The 25692-nt window shown below is 51.2% G+C and overlaps 1 protein-coding gene across 1 annotated transcript; it reads right to left on the bottom strand.

Moving 5' to 3' along the window:
• Positions 1-1813: 1813 nt before the first annotated feature.
• GRHL3 (grainyhead like transcription factor 3) lies at positions 1814-24589 on the bottom strand. The gene is made up of 15 exons (XM_060080915.1): positions 24410-24589; positions 21579-21640; positions 19039-19384; positions 18708-18781; positions 18095-18248; positions 17778-17889; positions 16289-16383; positions 13880-14038; positions 13222-13300; positions 12967-13100; positions 11222-11256; positions 9935-10023; positions 8998-9083; positions 6441-6505; positions 1814-1928 (listed from the first exon to the last, which is right to left on the bottom strand). Exons 1-15 carry the CDS (start codon positions 24473-24475, stop codon positions 1814-1816), a joined length of 1671 nt encoding a protein of 556 aa, XP_059936898.1. The 5' UTR covers positions 24476-24589.
• Between the last annotated feature and the right edge of the window lie 1103 nt (positions 24590-25692).

Genomic DNA, 25692 nt, shown 5'->3' with positions numbered 1-25692 from the left:
CAAAGTTTTGATATTTTATCATGTTTTTTTGGCCTTAATTTCAAAAAGCATTGCATTGGACTGTGAATTAACTTGATTACTGAGCTCTTTGGCTCCTCTTAATTTTGCGCCTGAGGCTAGGGCCTCACTTGCCTGACCTGAGTCCTGGCCACAGGGCCTTGGGAATTAAGACTCTAGACCTCCTGTCAGAGCCGGAAGGCCCTTGGAGACATCCACGGTTTTCATACTTCTTTAAGTTTAGTTCAGACAAAAGTTAATATGATAAATCTTAGTATGTAAACAAAGGAAAGCAGAGCTGCTATAACTGAGTCTGGGGAGGATGCCCAAGGGCTGCCTGCTATCTCCTCCCCCACATTGTAGGGGCTTTTGAGACCCACCAGTGAACCCTGGGGCTCCAAAGATTGTAGCTACCTGATGACCCATTTTACAGCCCCGCCCCTTTTACAGCCAAAGAAGCTGAGGACTAGAGCTGGTGGTGTGCTGGTAAGCCAGAAGGGACGAGGGAGGGAGGAAGCTCTGATTTGCCGTTTGTTCTCTAGGGAAAATAAGGCCTTGATTTGTAGCATTTGTCAATTCCTGTGGTGTAAACACTCCCTCCAACATACCAACAGGACGTCACTGACCTCAGAGTCGGGGAGAGATGGCTGGATCGCGTCTGTGAGCCGGTAGGAGCCGGCAACAGGAAAAGTGAGTTGGTCGAGAGCATGGGGGCAGAACTGGCAGGAGAGCGCGGTCACACGGCCAGAGTCAGTGATCCTGACGTCATAACGTTCAGCCTGTGGGACCACACAGGACAGGCCACACAGGACAGGCTGGGCATCAGGACTCGGCCGCCTTCCACGGTGGCACCTCTGCTTCACCAGGGCCCAGCACTTACCAGCGCCCTTCAAGTTCGAGGCAAACCACTTATAGGATAGAGAAGGAGAGAGGCCTTGTTTACTTTCACCCTCTCCTTCTGGAAGACTTTCACAAAAGGAACTAGTGTAGCATTTGAAGTAATACATACATAGAATTTTATTACTGAATACCATACGAGTATACAAAATGCATAACTGAATAACAGCTAAAAAAAATAATCCAAGAAATGTGAAATACACATTTTTTGAAATGATAAAAACGCATCCATGAAAAATATAAAATGTTGCATATATATACAATATATACTTATATATATATAAAACATAAATGAAAATTGTAAATAAGAAATGTATACAGTAGTGAGCAGGCATGGCAGTCGTTTTACACCGAGGCCACTTTGTTCCAGTCGGTCGGCTCTGACTGCTGTCTAGTGTTGAGGAAGTACATCTATGAGGAGAGTGTATCCACTACAGTGTCTTTTAAAAGTCATTTGCACTGAAAATCAAGTGTTTTCAAGTTAACTAACTGACCAAAGGGTGAGGACTCATTGGTCTGAAGTTGATGGAAGAGTCAAGTCAGCCTGTGGAGACAGGATCTGCTTCCCGCATCCGAACGGCAGCCTGCGGGAGAGGGGCTGTAGAGCAGGTCTTGCGAGGAGGGAACAGCCTGCTGGGCTTGTTAACCAACGTGATGCTGTCCCTGGCCGGGCAGGCTCTGGCCGGAAGTTCAGAGAATAGATTCAAGCACAAGATGAGGGTTCGGATCAGGACACCTCCCAGGTCCCCTCCTGGCCTTGACGTCTGTGGGTCTGTGACTTGAGGGCCTCTTCCCTCAGGGAAGGCATTCAGGTAACAGCACGGAGGCAGGCGGAGAGGTTGTGTGTGGCGGGGGCCACTGCCCAGCTGCTCCTTGCCTGCAGTCCACTCCAGGAGGCCTGAGGCGTGGGGCTCAGGGCTCACAGCTCCGTGAGGACGACCTGAACCCCGCCGTCCAGCTCCCCCGCGTCCAGCAGGAAGGCCGCGTGGTTGCTGTAATGCTGAATGATGTTGTTGTCCATGTTGACCAAGATTCTGGAAGGGAAGAGAAGGTGTGTGTAGAATGGGCTGGGCCCCTTGTTTACAGGGCCTCTGAGTAAAGGGGGACTGTAGTGGTTGCTACCTACCGGGCGCCCCCAGCACTTCAGGCACCTCTTGGACTTTCTCTCTGATCCTCATAACAACCCACAAGGGGACCACTCACCGTCCCACTTTACGGGGGAGGACACACTTCCCAAGTGGCCGAGCCCAACTCAAACCCAGGCCTGCTGGCAGCCACGCCCACCTACTGCACCACATCGCCTTTCCTCAAACACACGAGTGTGGACACTTTTGAGCAACCAGCACAGCGCACCTTAGTCGCCAGGCCAGACTGAGCACTCGGACGCGGAGTGTGAGCTCAAGTGCAGGAGGTGTGGCGGGTGGACCCGTGGGGTTTGGGTTCAGCAGGAGGCTGCGATGTGTCACTCGGATGTGCCCGCCTGACCCACAAGCAGGTGCCACGCAAGGCCCCCTCGGTTTCACCCCAGGAAGCTGAAATCTCAGGGATGGCATCGTGGACTTGAGGGGCTTGGCTGTCTCTCCCCCCACAGTCTTCAGGCAAGGACCTGAGCCAACCTGAGAGGGACAGAGCCTCCGTGCATGTGGCCCTCTGCAGAGGGTCAAAGCCACAGTATAGCCAAGGGCACTCCTCTAGGAGCTGCCTCCCCAGTGAAGGACCCACCAGGCTGTGACCTGTCCTGAGCACAGCAGCTTCCTCTTTGTAATGGGGGCGGGTGCTTTCCTCCATCCACCCCTCCATCCACTTCACCAGCATCTGCTGAGGTCTTTCCATATTCAAGACCTTGCTCCAAACAAAAACAAGGGCCACATAGAGATCCTAGGTCCCGCCCTCCAGGAGTTTTGAATCTACCAGGGCCCGGGAGAATGGATCCTTATAACCGTATTACTCAGCTCATAGATGGGGTACCTGAGCAAAGTCATTTGCCTGGGATCACACAGTTAAGAGATGGCAGAACTGGAATTTGAATCTTGACTTTTGTCTCTTTCCACTGCATTATTTTTTTAGAAAAAAAAAAAAACAACAACAAAACCCAAAACCCTATAATTATAAGCTAGGAAGTGGCATATAAAAGGAAGGCAAAATCCAGGGCTGGGGGAGAGTTCAAGATAAGGCAAGATTATTTAAATGGGACAGGAGGGAGGGCGGTGAGAATCCCAGACTACTACTCCTGGCAGGTAGCCAGCCGTCTGTTTTCCCCGGGGACCCCAGGAGAGGCAGTGGCTTTGTCCCCCAACCCGAGTCCCCCAGCTCAGGATGTGTAATGGAGACGGCAGTGGGCTGAAGCCTACGGCCCACGTCCAGTCGTCTCTGCAATAGCATCAAGCAGCTGCTGCTTTCTGGAAGGAGGTCTGGGCTCAGGCTCCGAGGGCTGGGTGCTGACTGCCAGCATCTAATTATAAGATCCTGCTTCCTTGGGTCCTGTGTGCAGTTCCTTCATTTCACAGAGGGATCTTTGTCTGGGAGCTGCCAGCTGGGAACAGACCAGAGGAGACCAGGGCTGGGGCAGAGGGGTGGGCGGTTTGTCAGTGTTGGTGCTTTTGTTAGTCTCCTCCTATAGTGGCATTTACTGAGTGCTTTAGGTGCCAGGCACTAAGTGCCCTACGTGCACTAACTTGAAGGCCTACTCTCAGGCAGGGCCTCCCAGAAGGCCCAGAGCGCATGCCCTCGCACAGGGGATCCCAGACAGGCCCACAGACCCTTTCCTCTCAGAGGTCAATGACAACCGGGCCCTAGAGGCAGGGGCTTGTCAGGAACCGCTGTCCCACAATGTGGGCCTCCTGTCACTTGCCAGCTTCTGGCTGTCTTCTGTCCTAGTTCGCATAGAACCCCTGGCCAGCCGCCAGCAAAAACAATGTATTTGTTAATCTTTCAAGCACACTCAGTGGTGCTTGTAAAGCTGATTGTATCTACCTTTGTCCAGAGGACTTTCTGGAGGGTTCTGTGAAAATAAACGAGGCCAGTGATTACAATTTCCTGTTCCTCAGATGAGGGAAGCAGCAAATGAGCCTGCCTCTGCTCTCCCGATAGGTTTTTTGGGGGATTCTTCTCATTTAGGCATCGCAGACAATACTAGGCCTGAGGTTTCATGGCTGGGGTGTGTATGGGGTGCAGGTGCTTCTGAAGGGCTGCTGGGTGATGCCCTGGGCTATGGAGCTGGGCAAATATAAATCTTCTGGCCTGGCCACAGCCTTTATTTGCACATTGCTTAGCGGTTAAGGGAACAAGCAGGAGGCAAGATAAAACAGTGGGTGCCTGCGTGGGCTTTAGACAGGCCATGCTTCCTCCTGCCATTACTAACTCTGTAACCCTGGGACTATCCCGAACCCCAGTTTCCTCATCTGTAGAAATAATCATACCAAATTCAAATGGTCAACGAGATGATGCTTGGGAGTTACTTAACCCAGCGCTTGGCATGTAGGAAGTGCTCCACAAATGGAAGTTATTATAATTATAGTTGAAATATCTGGCTGGGGCTTAAGGGAAAGACTCGCAACTCAGCCAGTGGGGCTATGGGGCATCTTTGTGCGCAGTCATACACAAGGCATTTCCCAGCCCCTCAGCGCAGCCTGAGGTGGGATCTGTGAGAGAGGACGGCGGTGGCAGGTGGGGTGGCAGTCAGGGGGTGTGGACACTGGCACCAAAGGGGAAGTGGGGCTGGGCTTGTCTGGGCAAAGCAGAGCCTGCCCTCCGCTATGAGGTGGATTCCGCTCCACAGAGCATGTGAGCTCCAGTTCCCAGTTTGAAACCGAAACTTGGAAGGAAAAAAATACACAAAGAACCCTAGACATTCATACAACCAAAACCAAACGATCCTTTCCCAGGGGCTGCAGGGCTGCACACCTTCCCCCCACCGCCGGCCCTTCTATGGGAGGCTGGGTGGGAGCCAAAAAGGGGAGGGAAGGAGGCCTGTCTGTGAGGAAGGAGGTGGCCCCTGGGCCTGACTGGATGGGCCCTCAGCTTGAGTACAAAACATGCCTCATTTTGCAGTCCCTGAAAGAAGAGCCACAGACAGTAGCCCCAGGGCAAAGCCTGAGCACCTTCCAGGAAGAGCCACGAAGAGGAGCGGGACTGAGTCTCAGGCTGTCTGGAGCTGGAGGATCAGTCCGAGCTGTTCAGGGGCAGGGAGGGGCTGTGGGTGTTTCCCAGGGCCCTAGTCCAGGGTCCTCTAGGCAGGGAATGGCAGTCACAATTCCTCACTGCACAGGGGCCCCCATGCTGGGCTGGTGAAGTGACCTACGCAGCAAGGGCTGCATGCAGAGGCCCAGCTCACTGGCTCTGACGGGGGTGGAAGCCTGGGAGGGCCGTCACCATGTGGCCCTCCAACTGCACCCCCCCATGCCACCCCTGCCAAGGAGGGATCTCCTGGGCAGAGAGCAAAGGCTACTGTGGTCCTTAGCACTAATCCTCTGGAGCCCGTGGCAGGCGGCAGTCACTGCCCGGCCCCCTGGAAGGTAAAGCTTTACTCCCTCCTGCCTCATCCAGACTTGAAGATGGAGGAGGCCTGTGGAGCATCCCTGGCTGGGCTCCCTCAAAATGACGTCCAGGGGGCTTCCTTGGTGGTGCAGTGATTGAGAATCTGCCTGCTAATGCAGGGGACACGGGTTCGAGCCCTGGTCTGGGAAGATCCCACATGCCACGGAGCAACTAGGCCCGTGAGCCACAACTACTGAGCCTGCGCGTCTGGAGCCTGTGCTCCGCAACAAGAGAGGCCGCGATAGTGAGAGGCCCGCGCACCGCGATGAAGAGTGGCCCCTGCTCGCCGCAACTAGAGAAAGCCCACGCGCAGAAACGAAGACCCAACACAGCCAAAAATAAATTAATTAATTTAAAAAAAATGACGTCCAATCACAGCTCCCTTCCCAGACTCATCGCCAGCCATTTCTTTCTCGGACCCTCTGATTCAGCCGGTAGCAACTCTTCTGGGCCCTTCTGCTTCTGTGCCTTTACTCCACTGCTCCTGCCCCTCTGAACGTTGCTTATCACCTCTGAGCCTCAACTTCCCTATCTGTAAAATGTGTGTAATGGTATCTACCTCATGGTATGGCCGTGAGGGTTAAATGAGATAAGCTTAGCCTAGTATGTGGCATGTAGTAGGTGGTTAAATGATGATAGTCACTATCATCATTACCATTAGAGTCAAATGACTTGGTTACCTTGGTTATTTCTGACATGTGGCCCTGTGCTTCCCTCTCCCCCTGAGTAGGTGGTGTATGAGGACCCTTGCATCTGTCTCCCACTCCTTTCCTTCCCAACAGTGATCAGTGTCTGGTCTCTGCAGGTGGCCTTGGCCTGATAGGGCACTCTCCACCCCAACTCCACATCACCTCTACCTCTCCACAAAGCCAAGTACAAACACAGCTCAACTCCGAGCAGCAGGCCTCTGCCAGGCAGGGCGAACCTGCTGGGAGCTCCCTGAGCCAACGTTTTAGAGGGAAAGGGGCAGGGTGGGGGTGTGAGGAGGGAGAGCTGTGCTGGGCACTTACCCCCGCTTGCATTTCTTGTAGACTTTGTAAATGTTCTCCTCAGGGAACCCATACTTCTCAGAGATCTGGAAGAGGATGACAGGAGATTCACCATCTGCTGCCAAAACTGGGTTTATACCAGTCTTTTCTATCATGATTTTTAATTTCCTGATTATAAAAGTAATATATACCCGTATTGTAGAAAAATACAGTGAAGAAAATTATAACTCATCCGTAGTCCTGTATCCCAGAGATAAACACTAATAACATCTGAGTGTATTCCTTCCTGTCTTTTGGCCATATACACGGGTATTTTTATATCCCACATAGATAGTTTTACTTATCATCGTATGTTATAAGCCTTCCCATATCACAACAAACTCTTGACCAACAGCATGTTTAGTGGTTGTAAACTATTCCAAAGGTCATCTGCCATTTCCCTCAATCCTTGCCTATCATCAGACATTTGGATTGTTCCAGTGCTGAGGGCTCCCCACTCACCAGCTAGCTGACCAGCTGTGCAAGCCTCTCGTGGAGATGGAAATGGTGCCTAGCTCACAGGGTTGTTGACAGAATTAAATGAATTGATCTATGTAAAACACTTAGGACAGTTCCTGGCATGTACTAAATAAATGTCAGTACTCAAATAAATGGTCATTATTACTTCAGAAGTGGTGCAACAGGGATGCTCTTGTCCTGTTGTGTGGGCGGGGAGGGGTGGATAACCCACTTACCCTTTCTAGCAGGAATTATTTACCCCATTTGATGGGTGAGGATGCTGAACTTGAAGAAGATAAGTTATGCACCCAAGGCCTAGCCTAGAACCCAGATTTCCTGCGCCCATCACATCCCAGAACATTGGAGCTTAGTCTACAAGTGAGGAAATTGCAGCTCAGAGGCCTCAGCGACCTGGCTGAGCTCACACAGTCAGCCCATTTCTCCCCAGACCTCCTGAAGTCTCCTGTGGGGCAGACAGACTGGTCTGGTCCCAGTTCCACCACCTGGGGTTGCAGAACTCTGAACAAGTCACCTTACTTCATGGAGCCTCAGTTTCCTCATTTGAAAAATGGGTGCCAGGATGGGATGTACACACAGGTGGTTCTGCACAGGAATTGAGACGGTTATGTCAAGGGCCCGGCCCAGTGCCATCCCTGGGGAAAGCTCGGTCAAATGCTGCTGGTTAGTACTACTGGCTGCCTTGGAGCTGCAGGGAACGGCAAGCAACAAGCTTCAGGTGGAGGTTGTCCTCTCTGGGCCTTTCAGGAAGAGGAGCCGATTCAGCTCCTCAGCTGGTCTCTGCCTTGACAGAGGTCTCTCCAGGCAAGAAAAGTTCTTAGACTACTTATCTTAATGGCAGGCAATGTGGCTAGAGGCTATCAGGAAGATCTCAAGTCAGTCTAAGCAAGAACTTAAGAGCTTTCTAACTATATGTTGTACAAAGACAACTGCTTTGTGTGGCTGCCCCAAGAGCGATGAGCTCTTCATCCCTGAAGTATGCAAGTCAAGAGAGGGCACCCACTTGGAAGAGCTACTGAGGAGAGAGCTTGGGCACCAGATGGGGAGCTGACCCTTTAAGGTACCGTCCAACCCAAAGATTCTGAGTCTGTATTCTAGTGACATTAATGGCCTTTTGTGAGCCCAACTTCCTGGGGCTGGTGCCAAGCAGGGCTGATGCTATGTGAAGAGAACAGGATAACATAGCCGAGTGGAGAGAGCCTGGGCTAGAACCTCAGCTCTGTCACTTCTAAGTTACCTTGGCAAGTCACCTGACCTCTGGGAGGCTATTTCCTTATGGGAAATGAGGAGATCATTAATAGTACCCACTTTTCAGGGTTGTTAAGAGAATAGGGTGAGCTAGCAAATGCAGCATGCCTGACAAGATGCCTGACACATAGTGGGTCTTCAATAAAAGGCAGCTAGGTTATCACTTGATTCATTTTCCCTTCCCCAACCTGACATCTTAGAACCATCAGGCTTTTCTGTGTGGTTCGACCTTGAAACACAGCTGGCCCTGGCGGAGGCTGTGTTTGCTCAATTTTTAGCTGAACCACAAAGCTGCTGTGGATTTTGTTCAGGGCTGTTTCACCTGCTCTCTGGCGGTTTGGGGGGTTGGGGAAGGTCTCCTTGCCCAGACACCACCTTCAGCCGCCCCAGCCAGCGCCCCCCGTCCAACCACAAGCTGGAGGAATGAGGCCCTCTGGGAAAGAAAAAAGGGTATCTCTGGGGCCTGGCCTTTTGGGGTTTCATTCCCATTAAAATAGAAACAGGTTTGCAAAGCCAACAAAAAGCTCTGGCCTGTCAGACAGCAGCCATCAGATTAAGGAGGATTTATGGTGTGTGCGACTCCCAGGGTGGAGCCCGGGTTCTGGCTGGGAGATAACATCTCAGAGGCACACCTCCACCAGCCGGGCCCCACAGGCACCCTCAGATGGGTGGGACGGATGGGCCACCAGAAAGCCAGCGTTCCAGCATATTCCTTCCCAGAGTCTTCCTGTGGGAAATCAGAACTATATGGCGAAGAGTCGGGGGAGATGGGAGGGCAGAGAGGGCCGCGGCCAGGGTCCACAAGGCCTCTTACCGCACTCCTCAGGCCCTTCAGGTCCGGGGTCTTCAGCATGAGGGCGTCAAACACCTCCTCAGTCTCTCTCCGCACGTACAACAGCACTGAGAAGCAAAGGGGTGGCTTTTAATGGTGCAAGGGAACATCTGGGGGTGGGAGAATCTTAAAAAATATTATTTGTAACCTAAGATTGATTTCTGCAAAAAGAGCAAATCCTTGCTGAGGGTCTGTACCCAGCTGGGAAATACCCCACCTGGCTCTGCAGGTCCCACACACTTGCTCAGACTTTGCTGATTTTGGTGGGTTTGAATCCCTGCTCTGCCACCTGCCAGCTCTGTGACCCTGAAGAAGTTCTTTTAATATCATTGAGCCTCATTTTTTCCAGATGGAACATGGAGGCAGCTCCACCCACTATTTCACAGAGTTGTTGTGGGCAGTATTGATATAACACCAAGTGGGGTGCAAGGCTCAGTTCCAGGTTGCTGGAAGCTCTTGATCTTGCTTGCTGGTTGGTTTCTTCCTGATGGTCAGCTACAGCACCCCTCTCTCAGGAAGTCACAGACTTACTGTGTCAAAGACAGAAAGCCAGGTATTGAAAACCCACCCCACTCCTACCCCCATTAGAGAAGTGGGGAGGACCTGCCCAACATCATGAGCCTGTTGCCTTACCAGCTGCCCCAGGATGCCCACGTTCAAACAAGGTCAGAGGCAGAAGCCCCCCAGCTCCGTGGCTGTCTCTCCAAGCACCCTGGATGCCCTCCTTACCTGCTCCACCCCCTCACTCAAATCCTGGCCCAGCCCCACACTCCAGGGAGTAAAGCAGCCCCTCGTGCTGTCCCCGCTGGGGTGGGCGCTGCCCTGGCTGCCTGGACCAGAATCAGTCTGAGGCTTTGGGGAGGCCTCATGGGGGGCTGGGGCTGGGATCAGAGGACAGATGGGGTGGGAGTGAGGCTACCTCTCTGTAGATCATCTTCCTTGGCCTGTTTGGAGGGCAGAGGCTCAAACTCCTCGGTGAAGGGTGAGCAGGTACGCTTCAGAGGCAGCCTGTGGGGATGGCAGGGAGAGAGAGGCCTGTGAGGAAGCCAGAGTCTGAGGGGCCCCAGAGGTGAAGAAGACCCTATGAGGGTGGGCACAAAGCAGTGGGACAGAGGTTACAGGAGCAGGTTCTGGAGTTGGGCTGCATGGGTTTAAATCCCAGCCCTGCCCCTCACTAGCAGGGTGACAGCCCCTCAGTGTCCCCATCTATAGCAGGGTGCTGCGTAAAGTTGTGAGGCTGAAGGAGATAATGCACGCTGCTTTTAGAACAGTGTGTGACACACAGCAGACCCTCCATAAATATGGACTATTGTTTCATCATCAGTACTATTCTTTTTTGAAAGAATCAAGTTGGACGTGAGTCAGTGGGAGGAGGGAGGCTTGTGGATTTTAGAGTGAGTCAGACTTAGCTTCCAGCCTGCCTCTGCTTCCTAAAAGCCGTGTGACCTTGGGCAAGTCATTTCACTTCCTCTGAGCCTCAGTTTCCTCATCTATAAAGTAGAGCAATAACCCCTGCTTGCCTGACTCACTGGGGCTGTTGTGAGGTAATAAGTGACATAATTTGGTGTGAAAGAACCTTATGAAAAGTACTTCCTATTTATAAGGAGGAGACTGATATCAACAATACATGATCTTCATAAAGTGCTTTCCCATTTACAAAGATTCTATTACATGCCACTTCTCATATCTGCCTCATCCTCATGAGGCCATTTTCCTTCTTTGACACATTTCTAGCTGAGGCTTGAAGAGGGGAAGGGACTGTGGCTGACAGAGGGAAGGACGTGGAGGTCCATCCTGGGCTGAAGGCCCAAGGGGCCCTGGCCACCCCCTTGGTCTCTTGGTCTGGTGGGTGTGGGGGGAGGGGACACGGGGTTGATCCCCCCAGGTCCTCCCACACAGTTGCCCTCCTTACTCTCCGAATCTGTACCACCATCTCAGAGGCTTTCTCTTTCCCATTTTACAAGCAGGTGTCTCGCCAAAGATTCTCCAACTTTTCAAATAAAACAAACCCATAAAAACTCAGGCAATTTCAGTGAGAAAGGAGCATGAGTCTAGCTTGGGGGTTGGGGGCAGAGTCTCGAGGCTGCTTCCTCCGGGCCCAGCCTCTGGCTTGGGGGACAGCAGAGGGAAGAGCAGGCTGGGAGCTTATGAGCAGTAAAGGGGGGACAGACAGGGAGGTGAGGCCCTTGGCTGCTTCTCTGCGTACCTGTTGGAGGTGCCGTGTCCTGCTGAGGGCACTGCCTGCAACGAAGAGAAAGACATTTTCCGTCACAGACAGGAAGATGCGAGTAGCCCTCAGCTGCTGGAGGCTTTCTGGGATGAACAATCTTTGTGGGGAGATACGGGGGAATGCAGTTTCGATGGCTTTCTAGCTCATTCTGCTCAGATGTGTCCCCTCAAGTGAGCTGAGACCTTGAGTTGAAAGGAAGTACCAAGCCCCAGTTGGATGAGTCAGGATTCAGTGAACACATGAGGTGCTAAGGAAAGGGTGGCAGAATCAGTGAATCCCATCTGAGCCCCAGCGGGCCCAGAAGGGCTGGAACTGCAGACTGTCCTGCAGCTGGTAACTAGGGAGTTGGAGCTGAGGTAAAAGAAGTGGAAGGGGAAGAGGCAGTCGTTTTGAACCGTCACGTGTGCCTGGCACTGCACTACCTGGTGCAGCCATCAGCAGCCCTGTGAGGTGGCACAGCCAGGCCCCGAGAGGGCAGGGTCGCTGGGGCACCACCACGCGGGCAGCACTGTGGTTCAGCACCGGGCTCTCTGCCTTCCCGCTCCCCGGGTGCCCTCTCTCAGGCTCACAGGCACAAGCGCTGGCGCCCCACTTCTTCCTCCCACAGGGAGCTTTGAGCTCAAGTGGTCATCTCCCTACTTGAGGCCTCTGGTTGGGGAGAGAGAGTGGGTTAATGCAGCCTCTTGTGCTATGGGGGCCACAGAACTACTCCAGGGCAGTGAAGGGGGTGTGGCGGACGCAGAGAAGGCTTTGAATGTGCGCCAGGGCTGACCTCAGGACTGGCTACTCTTTCAGCACCATAATCTATCTTATTGTTTGAAGTCACTGCACTGAACACATCTGTACACCGAGGGCCGTTTCTGCAAACATTCCCACCTAAACGGTGGGAGCTCAGTGGAAGGCAACAGTCAGATTGTTTAATATGGAAGCAAACTCACAGACAGGCTCTGGGGTCTTGATTCTGCCACTGACTTGTTGAGTGACCTTGCCTGGAAAATGGGAATAACAGTCTCTACCTCAAAGGATGGCTGGGCTGGGCTGCCCAGGTGAGGTGAGGGGGAAACGAGACAATGCAGCAAAAGGCTGGGCCCAGCACCGCTGGCCGGTCAAGGTGCTTGGTAAATGGCTCCCTGTGTTGAGAGGTGGTGTAACTCAGGGTAACGGGCACTGTTTCTGAAGCCAGGTTGCCTGGGTCCCAATCCTGGCTCTGCCACGTCCTATGTAATTTTGGTCTCAAAGCCTCAATTTCCATGCCATGAATCCAGGGAGAATCCTATTAACAACTTCACAGGGAGGTAGTGAGGGCTAAAGGAGATAATGCAGGGAAAGCACTTAGAGCAGCGCCTGGAGTACAGTGAGCGCTCACAAGTGTTGCTATGATGATTATTATCCACCCAGCTTCGATGTGGCTACAGTCTAACGTGGGACTCTGATATTAGAAACCTGCCCTGTGTGTGCTCCAGGAGTGAACATTTCGATGGGTATGAAGTCCATTTCTTTATTAACATTCTTCTCTTCAGTAGAAAAGGTCACTGAAGTTACATGACCATATATACATTTTTTTAGTCCCCTGGGATTCAATAAAGATAATTTGATGATATCAGGACCTATCAACATCTAAACTGGCCTGTAATGGCTGAGTAGCAGGTTGCTCCCTGCTGGTCTGTGCTAAGACAGCTCCTCCCAGGGGCCACAACCCTCTCTCAGCCCAAGACCCTTACCCCTCCAGGGCGCTGCAGGCCAGAGAAGTGCACGTTGGGGATGAACAGCACTGGCGGGGTCTCCAGGTCTGCCTCAGGCCGCAGGTAGGTGGTCTCATTGCCCCTGAAGCCGGATAGCAGGGAGCCCTTGATGCCTGATGGGAAAAGGAAGGCATCGTGCCTTGAGGTCCCTCCATTCACGCCTCCGACCGCTGCCCTCTAGTCTCCTGTACCCTTCACCCTGACCCAGCCCCGCAGTCACCCGTCCCCACTGACCACTGTTGCTGGAGTCGGGGCACTTGACCTTCCTCCGGAACTGCTTCCGCTCATCGTCCCTCATCTTCCTTTCCGCTCCCTGTGGGGGATAAGGGAAAGGGGGTCACCGATGGTCTTGGGAGGGGCTGGCTGCTTTGCCTCTTAAATGTGGGCCAGCCCTCTGGTGTTGCTTTCTTCCCAGAGTGAGACCAGGAGACGGGAAGGTACCAGCCCTCGGCCCAGCCCAGGGCAGCCCAGCCCTGAGGTCAGGTAGACCATGAGAGACAGAGAAATAGAAAGACGGAGAAAGAAGAAATTGAGAGAGACAGAGAGGTGTGGGGAGAGAGAAACAGAAAAGAGAAAGGGACTCGGAGAGAGATAAGAAGAAAGAGAAATGTGAAAAAGACAGACAGACACAGAGAAAAAGAAACCTGGAGAACTATTTACAGAGATCTAGAAAGAGATCTTCAGAAAGAGGAAGGGATGAGAGACAGAAATGCTGAGAGCAGAAGAAAATATACATAGAGAAACCAAGACAGACAAATGACAAGCACACAGGGAGAGACATTCAGAGAGCAAGAAACAGAGACAGACACACCCAGAATGGCTGGGGAGGATGCACAGGTGGGGGCTGGCCCTTCTCCCTCCCAGGGCCCAGCAGAGGGTCCACCCCAGCCACCTTGTCACAAAAGATCTTGATCTGGCAGACAGCTCGGTGTATCAGGCGCTCAGTGCCTGAGCCACAGTCGTAGGTGTCGATCTGCAGGTTCAGGGGGACACCCTTCACCCCCTTCTGCGAGGAGAAGTCTGTGCTGAGGCAGTTGATGCCGATACACACCTGGGGACAGATGAGGGAGCTAGCTAAACAGCTGACCCAGGTCACCAGGCCTGCTGTTCCATAACCACCCTGTATAATTATGGAGCCTACTGTGTGTCTGGTGGGCACTCTTAACTTCACAACGCCCCTGGAAGGCAAACATCACCACCTCTCTTTTACAGATGGGGAAACTGATGCTCAGAGAGGGGTGGCAGCTGTCCCAAGGTGACACAGGGAATGTATAAGGGAACCGGAGTTTGGGCTCAGGTCTTCATCAGTGGACAATGCAGCTTCCACTAGATTGCCAAGGGCAGCCCAAAGGATCAAGGCCCTGGGAGGGAGACTAAGGGTCCTTTAGGAGCTTAAAATCCAGAGCCCATTTTTTTCCAACTCAGAGCAAGGAGGTAGAGAAGGGCCAAATCCCCCTCCCTCCCAGCTCCAGAAGACCACTTTCCTGCTGGCCCTGGGCCACAGAGAGTGAGACACTGCCCCTATGCATGGCAACCACCAGCTCTAGCCATAGCTGAACCAGTCACCCCCATTGTACAGCTGAGGAAATGGAGGCTCTGAGCATGGATGTGACTTGTTAACGTTTCCACAGGGGGTTGGGCAGGGTGGCATGGTGGAATGAGCCTGGACATCGGGCCACTTAGACCTCTGCCACTCAAGCCATGTGGCTTTGGGTAAGTCCTTTAATCTCATGGGCCTCAGTTTCTTTATCTGCAAAATGGGGACAATTAAACCTACCTCTTGTGGCTGTGAGGCTGGTAGAACACCTAGGGGGCTTGGATATTTTGTAACTGTTGTGAGTGGGACAGTTGGAGTCTCAACCCGAAGCCTACGTGCAGCTGATGGCAGTCTGGGGTCAGTCTTAGTTGGGCATCTCTTGGCAAGCTCACCTAGTGATTGCCTATTGCTGACTCCTCTGTGGGACCCTAGGCCAGACCCCACTCCAGGCTGGCCCCTGTTCCTTGGGGCATTTCCCTTGGAAACGACCCTGACTTGCACAAGTGGGGGTGGGGTGTGGTCCCTGAGCAGACCCCCTTCCTTCCCTGGCTGGGGGAGCCAGGCCCACAGGTGCATGCCAGACATACCTCCCCCTCAGCCAGCTCAGCCCTAATGCAGCCCCCACCCAGCTCACGCCTGAGAAAGACCCAAGCCTGGGGGCTTAAGAGGCTGTGAGAAAATCCCAACCGAAACCCACCTCTCCCTTCCCACGAAACTCATTCCCCACCTCCCTGAACTGGAGGCCCCAGCTCCTCCCCCAGTCCCTGGTGTCTGTTTGAATAATAATAATCCCTCGCCTTTGTGCCTCCCTTTGTTGTTTTCAGAGTCCCTTCACCTCCATTTTCTCCAGGCAGCCTGGACCGCCCCATGAGGCAAGCCAGGGAGACAGGGATTAGGTCCCCAGCTTTTCTAGGCCAGAAAGGCCCTTGCCAAGAGCCAGACCCAACCTTGGTCTGATGGGGTAAGTCTGGCCCAGGTAGGTGAAGGGACAGGCCCAGGGTTACCCAACTCGAGTCCCCAAGTCGCAGACTAGTGCCCTTTCCATGATGCCACCTGTCCAAACAGAAAACCAAGACACAGAGGGACACTGCAGCACAGGTGAGTTCAAGTCTGGTCTCAAGCACTAAACGGCTTAATCACTGGTGTGAAAAAAAATCACCAGAGGCTCCATTTCTCAGGCCTCTCTGATGGGCCCGGCATCGTGCCTGTCTCTTTGACGTGCGTGATCTCATAGGACCTTCACCACAACTCTAGGAGGCAGATTACTCTTCCCTTCCTATGCGCTCAAGAAATGAGGTAATGGGTTTAAGCCCTCATCTACCAGACTCCAAAGCACTTCTCCTGCAACACTCAGCTCTAGCCCACAAGTCAGGAAACCTGGTGTCAGCAGCAGCTTGCTGTGTGGCCACGCGCAAGGCTTAGTTTTCCTATCTGGTAAATAGGTGGATTGGATTAATTAACAACAGCCACTGCTTATGTGCCAGGCTGTTCTCTATCTTTTCCTTATCTCACCTGATCCTCACGCCAACCTATCAGTTGGTGCTATGGTTACACCCCAATTTTCAGCTAAGGCATCTGTCCAAGGTCACAGAGCTGGGAAGTGGGCCCAGTGTTTCTGGCTTCTCCACCACTATGTATCCTGCCTCCTCCACTGGTGCCCTCATCGGAGCAGCTGCCACAGTCCTAGGTACAGGTAAGCCCTATTCCCAGGATGGGGACTTCCAGGCAGCCTAGCCCCGTCCTGGCCGTGCCCCCAGCACTGACCTTGGCCTCCTCGTTGACATTCCACACAAAGGACAGTGCATTATAGGCCACCTCCTCAATGTGTTGCACAGTGTTGAAGTTTTCTTTGCAGTCAGCTGAAACCACAGGAGACCAGAAGGAGAGTCAGAAGGGAAGGGATTTGGGGGCCCCATGGGGAGGGGTCATTTAGGGGGTGGGCCTTGTTCTTGGCAGGGACTTGTATCCTCTCCCCCAAGGACCATGCTTCAATGCAGGGAGGAAATTAGTTACTGTGCCCTGGGCTACAGGTGGAAAAACTGAGGTCCAGCCTGAGAAGCAGATCTGTCCAAACTCCAGAGGGACTCCTTAACTTTGCCAACTAGGCCAGGGCCCTCATGATTTTGTGGTGGAGCTTATACTTTTCATGGGACTGTGATTTAGGACATCTCCCAGACAAAGCAGTAGTAGTAGTAGTAACAATCGCAGTCATAGTGGTAGTAATAGCCATAGTAAAAGTCGTAGTACCAGTACTACTAGTATTGAACCAGTCATATTAAATAAATGAGAGGACTACTGTCATTTACTGAACACTTACAATATGGCAAGCCCAACAATGCTATGAATATTCAGCTGACACATGAGGAAAATAAAGCTCAGAGAAGTTTGGTCACTTGCCCAGAGTCACACAGCTAATAAAAGGTAGAGTAAGGACTGGAGTCCGGCTTTGTCTGGCTCCTGAACCCAGGCTCCTAACCACTGTACTAACTGGCCTCTCAGATAGGTCACTGAATCATCCCTATTTGTATTATGTTCTCTAGTACACGTGGCTCCAAGGCAGAAACAGCACTGTAGGCAGGCAGGGCAGCGGCCGTTTTTCCAACTGACAGCTGAAGAAACCAAGGCCCAGGAAGGGGAGGTGACACAGGTCACACAGCCAGGAAGAGAGTGACAGAGCCAGAACCTGGAGATCTGAGGATGGACTGTGCCTCCCACTCATCTCGGGGCCCGGGACAAGGTGGCACACACAGAAGGCCTTTCCCCTGTACCCTTCCCTCTGACAAAGCCCAAAGGTTCCAGCTTCAAGGCAGACCTGCCCTTGCACTGTGTTTCAAGCCTTCCAAATCACCCACTGCCTGCACTGTTATGCACTTGTGTCTCAATTGGCCAAGCCCCCTGATGGGGACAAGCAGGTCAGCATCCCAGGGGTGTATTTATCTGACACTACTAGGGTCCCCAGGGTCCTGTTTATCTCAAAGCAACACAGAAAAGAAGTCATTGCTTCCAGCCAACAGATGCAAATCCCTGCAAACCCCACAGCATTTGAACTGGAGACAGGGGCCAGGCAGGCTGCTGGAGTCAGAAATAAGTCCTGCAGAGGTCAGAGGGGGCTGGGAAAAAGGGGCACAGCAAGCAAGGCCTAAGTGGGGTGTGTGTGTGTGTGTGTGTGTGTGTGTGTCTGTGTGTGTGTGTGTGTGTGTGTTGTGAGACAGAGGAAGAGAGACTGGGACGGAGGGCTCGGGCGGGCTCTCACCCACATCGATGACCCGCTGCTTGGCGGTGGGTTGCCGGGAATGCCAGTGCTTCCAGAAGCGCAGCTGCTCCACCGGGCCCTTCTCGTTGTCGAAGACCACCATCACCACACTCTGCAAGCACAGCAGTCACTGTGACCCCCAGCCTCAGAAGAGGCCCAGGCAGCCTCATCCCTTGCCAGAGCCCGGGTCAAATGGCCCAGCCCTTTGGCTTAGTTTCCCCCACTCCGTGGCAACGGGCAGTCATACAACAGCACCCTCTCCCTGGGGTCCCTGGCAGGCAGGGCTGACCCGATCCCCGTACCTACTGCCCAAGTACCTTGACTTTGCTGGAGGACAAGGCAAGGCCTTTGCCGCCTGCTGGGGTCCGCAGGGTGACAGGGTAGAACTGGCCCTTGTTGAGGTAGGCCATGGGTGACTCACCCGATTTGATGTGGATGGCTTTAGGGGAGCCCAGGGTGTACTCAAAGTCACTGCGGGGAGGAGGGAGAGGAGAGTGAGGCTGGGCTCCGAGGCAGGAGTATCCCAAAGGGCAGTAGGGCAGGAAGCCCGAGGCTCTGCTATGGCCTTACTATGTGACCTCAGTAAATCACTTTACTTCCCGGGGCCTCAGTTTCCTCTTTTTCAGAGTTTCTATTTAATGGCTTTGTTGAGCCACAATCCTCCTGAATAATGAATAATGGAAACCAGAGACCCCTGAGGGGTGACAAAGTTATAGGGAAGACTAGGACAACAGAACCTTGGTTTTCTAACAGGGTGTTAAGCTCTGAGGTCCTTGTCACAGCCCAGGAAAGGGATGTAGAAATGACTCTCTTCTTTTATGTGCCTTCACTCCCCTCTTTTCATTCACTGACGATGGCTGTTCTGGGGACAGTAGGGTCTTTCTGCAGCCCACTGCCCAGGTGGCCAAGGGTCCAGGGAGACTGACTTACCTCTTGGGGCTGGGATAGTCCTCTGGACATGGGGGTTCCGGGGATGTTTTCAGGATATCTGGGAAGAGCAGCGACTGCAGAGAAACACAATCCAGAGAAAATAAATGACCACATTCAGTTCTGCTGGGACCTCAGCCCAGGGCCACTGCATACAACTGTGAAGGTTGCATAGTGTACAACCTGGACAACAGTACATGGCAGCCCTGCCTCAGCTCAAGGACTCCTTTTCCCATGGATTCCAAAGCTCTGACCGCCTCACTGTCTTCTCTCCTTCCATACACGTGTGACTAGACCCAGGGATGCCGTGAGGGATATGGGGGTGGGCCCTCACCTCCTGTGAGTCATCTTTGAAGGTGCTGTCAGGCTGCCAGCGCTGTGTGGGAGGCACCCCATGAATGCTCTCAAACAAGGAGCTGAGGGAGCCATTATCATACACATCACTGGTGGGCAGCAGGTAGCCGTCCACAGAGCCAGCTTCCAGCTTGCTGGGGCCTGGGGTGAGGAGAGCTGCCTTGCCCGGTGTGGGTGCAGCCCCCTCCAAGCTCATTAGGTTATTCTTCTTGAGCACATCAGGGTACTCTGGGGCTCCAGACACATTCTCTGTCAGGAATTTCATGAGGTGCGTGGGACTTTCAAGGGGGGTGAGGTCCATCTCATATTCCATGCCATGGTAGTACCTGAGGAGAGACAGGAGGGATAAGTGGGTGCACCTCTTCTCTCTGAGGGGCGGGGGTTCCTTGGCTGGACTGGAGGGTGACCATCACACTGACATACTGACCTCTTTTAACCCATGGTAATGTTAGGTCTTACCAACATGTGTGAAACAAGATACTGCAGCAAGCCAGTGTGTCACAGGGATGAGCAGGGAGGAGGGTGTCATGAATGGAACCAAGTACAGGCTCAGAGTTCAGGGGGCAAATGTCTGCTTTATCCATTACAGTACTTGGTAATTAAAAAAACTGAAAGTTTAATTATTTATTTCTTATCCAGAGTCAAATGTCCCCACACTAAAAAAAACCATATTGAGTCGTCCATGGTGTGGGGAAGAGTGGGTATTTGTGAGTACAGTTAATGTACGTTGAGAAAAAGGGCTGAAAGGATATACCCCAAACTATTAAGGGGGGCAGGGAAGTAGGATTACAAGAAACTTACTTTTTTACTTTATTTATTTTTTAGCTAAAATAACAGTGTCTTTCAGGCATTTAATTTTACAGAATCCAAAGAATTTTTACATATGGTCCTCACTTGGTTGTCAAAAGAGCCAGATAGACTATTTTCACACATAAGGCCCAGAGATTCACAGAATCAGAGACATTGAGTGAACACACAGACCTTATAATAAGATGATTCTATTATCGGTGGGTGCTCTCCTTTAATTGTGCCAGTCTTCCATTCCCACCACCATACTTCTGTTACTCAATGCCCAGCCCCAGTATGGATATTTATTTTGTTTTGTTTTGTTTTGGCCCTGCGGTACGCGGGCCTCTCACTGTTGTGGCCTCTCCCATTGCGGAGCACAGGCTCCGGACGCACAGGCTCAGCGGCCATGGCTCACAGGCCTAGCTGCTCCGCGGCATGTGGGATCTTCCCAGACCGGGGCACGAACCTGCGTCCCCTGCATCGGCAGGTGGACTCTCAACCACTGCGCCACCAGGGAAGCCCTGGATATTTATTTTGTTACTACACCAAATTTATTTTTAAAAAGTAAACTAAATTTTAAAATAGTTACAACAATAGATAGTTTAATTATTATAATTATACCAATATTGTTTCCTGGCTGGCCAAATATTTTACTATAACTTTTCTTAGAACAACTTTTGTTGTTATTGGAATTATGATATTAATGAGTTTTTTCATTTAATAATTTTCTACTTGTCTATTCATAATTTCCCTAAAACTGTCATACACCTATGAACAATTTTCTTCAGATCAACAAATATATTATGTAATCCACCAGTTCATTCCTCCCTCCTCCCCTTCCTTCCTTTTTTACTTTATACACTTCTAAAGAGTTTGAATATTTTATAACAAGTAGGTATTATTTTATAATCAGAAAAGCTGACCACATTTTTAAAAATTAGTTTTGAGAAAAGTCTCCCGCACCAAAGCCTACCGTTTCTAGCAGTGGAGGGGCCCTGAGGCCGTTGCAAGAGTCGCAATGCCTGCCTTAGCAGTTTGGATGTTCTCGAAGGCAGAGAGGAGACCAGAAGGTTTCCCATCAGAAGCCCTGCCCAGTGGGGGGAAAGGAAAAGTGGAGAAAGGGGGGCAGGGTCCTTCCAGTGCCCATCTGGTCATGAGCACGGCCTGGGCTGCTTTCTACAAGAAAAGGAACATCAGTGCCCCGAGGCACTAATGCCAGGCAGAGGCCCAAGAGAGCCAAGGGAAAGAAATACGGGAACATAGGTGTCCCCTCCTTTTGAGGCTGCAAGGAGGGTTTTGGAGCTAAGACAGAAAAGCTTCCGTCAGGGCTTTTCCACCACTATGGCTTTGAAGTTTGTTTTCAGTAAACTCCAGCCCACATGGCCTACAGGCACCTAGGATGTGTGTGTTTGTGTGTGTATCTGTGTGTTCAGGCAAGGTCTCACTATGATTTTGTGGGCCCTACTCTCTTTTGCCTTCATAGATCCCTTCCTCCATAAAAATATTTTAAAAACCTTTTACAATTGCATTGATATAAGTACAAATATAACCCAGGTTGGATCATATTCATTGTTTTCTTCTGACTTTAAAATAGATTACAATGCCTTTGTGGGTCCCTAAGAGTACGGTGGGCCCTAGGGACTGTACCTCCTGTGCCCAGGGGATAAGGGGCCTAGAGGTGGGGGTGGGGAAGGGCAAAGGGACAGAGATGGTGGCGCCGACGAGCCTCACCTCTTTCCTTGGTCGTTCCGGCCCCCATTGCTGGAGGACAGTAGCCGCTTCTCCTTGGGGACCTGAGAGGAGAGGAAGCAAGGATTTATGCATAGCTCTTGGGTAAGATCTGGCTGTTAGGAGCCTCAACCCCCGCCAGGGGACTTTGCCAGGCAGGGTAGCTACCTTGGTCACTGGGAGAAAACCCACCAGTCCTTCGAATTGTCAGGCCATCATTTAGTCTGAGCCCCAAGTTACAGAGTGGGGAGAAGTACCCCAAGATTAGCAGTTAGGAATCATGGAATTTGGAGTCAAGCAGGCCTAGCTTAAGTTCTAGCTTTACCACTTAAAAGTGCTGTGTGACTCTGGATAAATGACTGTGCTTCTCTGAGATTCAGTTTCTTCATATGTCAAGCGGGGGATTATGAACTCTACCTCAAAGGGATTGTGAAGATTTATTAATAAAAATAATGTTCACTGGTTTTTTTTTGTTGTTGTTCACTGTTTTTTAATGGAGTACTTCCTATGCACTGGACCCTGTGCTATGTGCCTTCTCTGTGTCCTCTAATCTAATCCCTACAACACCTCTATAATGTCTACTAATGTTATCCCCATTATATGGATGAGGAAACTGAAGCCAAGAGCAGCTCCGTCATCTTAGTGATTAGGAGTGTGGACTTATTGGGTTTAATGCCTAGATCTGCCACATATTGGCTGCGTGATCTTGCGCAAGTCCCTTAACCTTTCTGCTCCTCATTGTCCTCATCTGTAAAACAGGAATAATAATAGTAATACCAACCCCTGGGACTGTTGTGAATGTTTAGACCAGCACCTGACACAGGGAGAGGACTATGTAAATGTTACCTTTCATGATTATGATCATAATATTGTTGTATCTTAGAACATCCAGGTCATTTCTCCCTGAGGCTAATAAAGCCAGAACAAGGTCTCCGACCCAGCCTAGTGATTCCAACGCCTGGGTTCTTAGTCTCACCCCATGGAAGAGCATGAGGAAAGGCGCCTGGCACAGTAACCAGCATTCAGTAAGAAATGGTAAGTGGTCACCTTTAGGACTATGTTGCCCAAAGCCACACTGCCAGCTTGTGGTAGGAACAGGTCTCGAACTCCCAACTTGGTGCTCTTTCCACACCATTAGATCATGTCTTTACTATACATAGTGCTGCTCTGAATCTAACATGCTCTGGGATGGGAAGAGGTGGGCAGGTGTATCTCACCAGAACACTATATTGCAATAAACCACTGCAAGCATCACCTTCAGAGCCTGTCCCCACCACTCTAGCCCTGAGAATGGCCTCTTGCCCAGGGGAGATGGTGCTATATTTTATTTTATGGCCCAACCTCAAGCTATATATCCCAGGCTGGAGTTTAAGCTCAGACCTAGAATTCTGGCTCCTACCATGTCCCCAGGCTGAGGCAGTCGGCTCCAATTTCTTTTCCATCAAATGCTATGAGGATGTTATCTGTCTGCTGGGGAGAAGGTAAGGTAGGGTAACCATACCACTCCAGGATGAGAACCAAAGCCAGAGAGATAATTTGGGGCTTTCTCATATCTGAGGCCACTTCCCCCCTTGGCCTCTGAATTTACATAGAGTTTACCTTCCTTTGTGTAGTAGAATAGATAAACTACTTCTTGGGCCTGTGAATTTGAGGGCTTATTTACAAGGTGGCTTTAAATCTTCAAGTTCAGATTCCGTTATCACAACATTTAGCTATTCATGTCCCCCAGCCTGAGATCTGGGAAAGTCTCTTGGAGCAATAACCCAGCCTAGGAAGAGCAAGAAAGTTTGCTGTCATATGACAATTCAGACAGATGGGTAGTGGCTGCCTGGAGTACTAGGTTGAAAAAGATTTTGTGTCCTCATATACCCTCAGTGAGAATACAGTTTGTAATCCATTAGCAATGTGTGGCACAGGCACTGGAAGAGGGGTGATGTCGTGTGTTATGTACTTATGGTTACTGACAGGTTTAAGCACACTTAGCATATATGAGAGGGCCTAATTCCTGTTCTCAGGAACTGACAGTCTCCCAGAGTCAAGGCCAAGGCCCAGGAAACAAGTATAGAATAATACAAGATGGTCTGTCAGGAGGTATTACAATGCATATAATGGCAGCGAGGGTATGAAGGACGGTGAGACACTCAGGAGAGGGAGAGGTGATGTGGCAGCATGGCTTCCAAGAGAAGGTGGGCCTTGGGAAGGGCCCTGAAAGAAGGGAATGGATTCAAGAGCAAAAGGCATGTTCTAGGTGGTGGGGGTGGAATAGGCAGGTGGGGATGACAGGGCAACTGGGATGACCTAAGGTACAGGGGCAGAAAGAAGATGGTAGGTTGGGGGTATTGCTGTGGTGTGTAAGGCCAAGGCATTGATCCATTCAATCAACATGTACTGAGCACTGTGTGGCAGGCAGTATGGGGTGCTGGGGGCTCAGTAATGATCATGACATGATTCTTGCCCTCCAGGAGCTCAGTGTCATGGGGGAGACGGGGGAATAAATGCACAAACAGCAAGTTTCTAAGGATAGCTTCAAGGAAAAGGATGGTGGTTGCTGAGGGTGCCCAGAGGGGGCACAGAATGGGAGACCCCAGAAAGCCTTCCCCACCTCTGGTGGAATGAGCTGACAATGAAGCTGAGGCCCAAAGCTGAGAGTATGGTTTAGCTAGGGGAAAGGGGAGGGTACCAGGCAGAGGGAACAGCATGTGCAAAGGCCCAGAGGTGTGAAAGACCATGGTGAGGGGTTAGGGGTGGTCATGGTGGGCTAGTGAGCCATGAGGCCTGAAAGCGAAGACACACAGTCAGTTAGAGGGGGGCATGCCCAGAGGTGGCAAATGTACCATGTAGTAATCGTAGAGGAAACTCAGGGCTGCAACGCTCTCATCGTCTCCATTGACTCTCATCATGGCCTTCGTGGCCGCCGTCAAGGGATTTTCAAGGTAGGTCTTCCAGGCCTCATCCTCGTTAGTGTAGGGGAATTTCTGGAAGTTAACTGGGTCGTTCTTTAGCAGCCGTACAGATCTGAAACTGAAAGGCAAGTAAGGAAGGTCAAATTTAGGCTGTCCCAGCAGAATTTCCGTGAATGGTCAGCCTCAGAGCAACACCCAGGAATTCAGAGAGTTACCAGCCTTGAAAACTTGAAAGTGCTTCTTCTGTCATCATTGGGCAGATGGAGCAGTAGAATGCATCCAAACTCTGGAGCCAGATGCTTTGGGTCACCACCAAGTGTTACCATGTAGAAGCTGTAGACCTGGGGCCTCAGCTCCCTCATCTACAACATGAAGACTATAATCCCAACCTCGCAAGGCTTCAGAGAAGATTCAGTAAAATGCTCCCATGGTAGATACTTATTCAAGGGGAATTAGTGTAACAAGGATGGGAAACAACAATGACAAGCTGCAAAGAATAAAATTTCCAGGTAACTCAGCATGAGTTCTTCTGATGAAATTCTCCTCAAGACCGAGAAAGACACAGAAGGCTGGAGATCATTTCAACTTAGAGAGTGTGGTGAGGGACAGAAAGAGCCAGAGCAAGGAAGCCCATAGGCAGAACCTGGTCTTGGGAAATGGCATTTCAGACCAACATTTATTGTGGAGTGCCCAAGCAGCTGCTCAGATGCCAGGAACTGGAGTGGAATGCTGCAGGGCACCCCTAGGCAGGCAGAACCTGGGCACTGCGCTGAGAACTTGGACAAATACAAGCCACATAGGCTCAAAGGCAAGAGATCAGAAAAGACTCTTTGGAGGAGGCAGACATTTTAGTTGGTGACACTCAGCATGGGGGATTATATCACTCAGATATGTAGGGTGAGTGTCCCAGGAATAGGAACATAATACAGATTAATGATGATGATGATAAAAATAATGTCTAATCTTTATTGAACACTGACCATGTTTTAGGCACTGAGCTAAGCACTTTTCATGGATTATCTCATTTAATTCTCACAACACCACTGTGAGGCATGTACTATTATTTTTCCTATTTTATACATGAGGAAACTGAAGCTCCGAGAAGTTAAGGGAGTTGCCCAAGGTCCCAGTAAGTGGGTTAGCGAGTGGCCCAGAGGGGATTCAAGCTTGAGCAGGATGCTGCTGTAATATAGAATAGTGTTCTCAAACTTTCG

The sequence above is a fragment of the Mesoplodon densirostris genome, chromosome 2 (assembly GCF_025265405.1).
Source record: "Mesoplodon densirostris isolate mMesDen1 chromosome 2, mMesDen1 primary haplotype, whole genome shotgun sequence".
NCBI classification, from domain to species: domain Eukaryota; kingdom Metazoa; phylum Chordata; class Mammalia; order Artiodactyla; family Ziphiidae; genus Mesoplodon; species Mesoplodon densirostris.
This window is presented reverse-complemented; position numbering and strand designations above follow the sequence as displayed.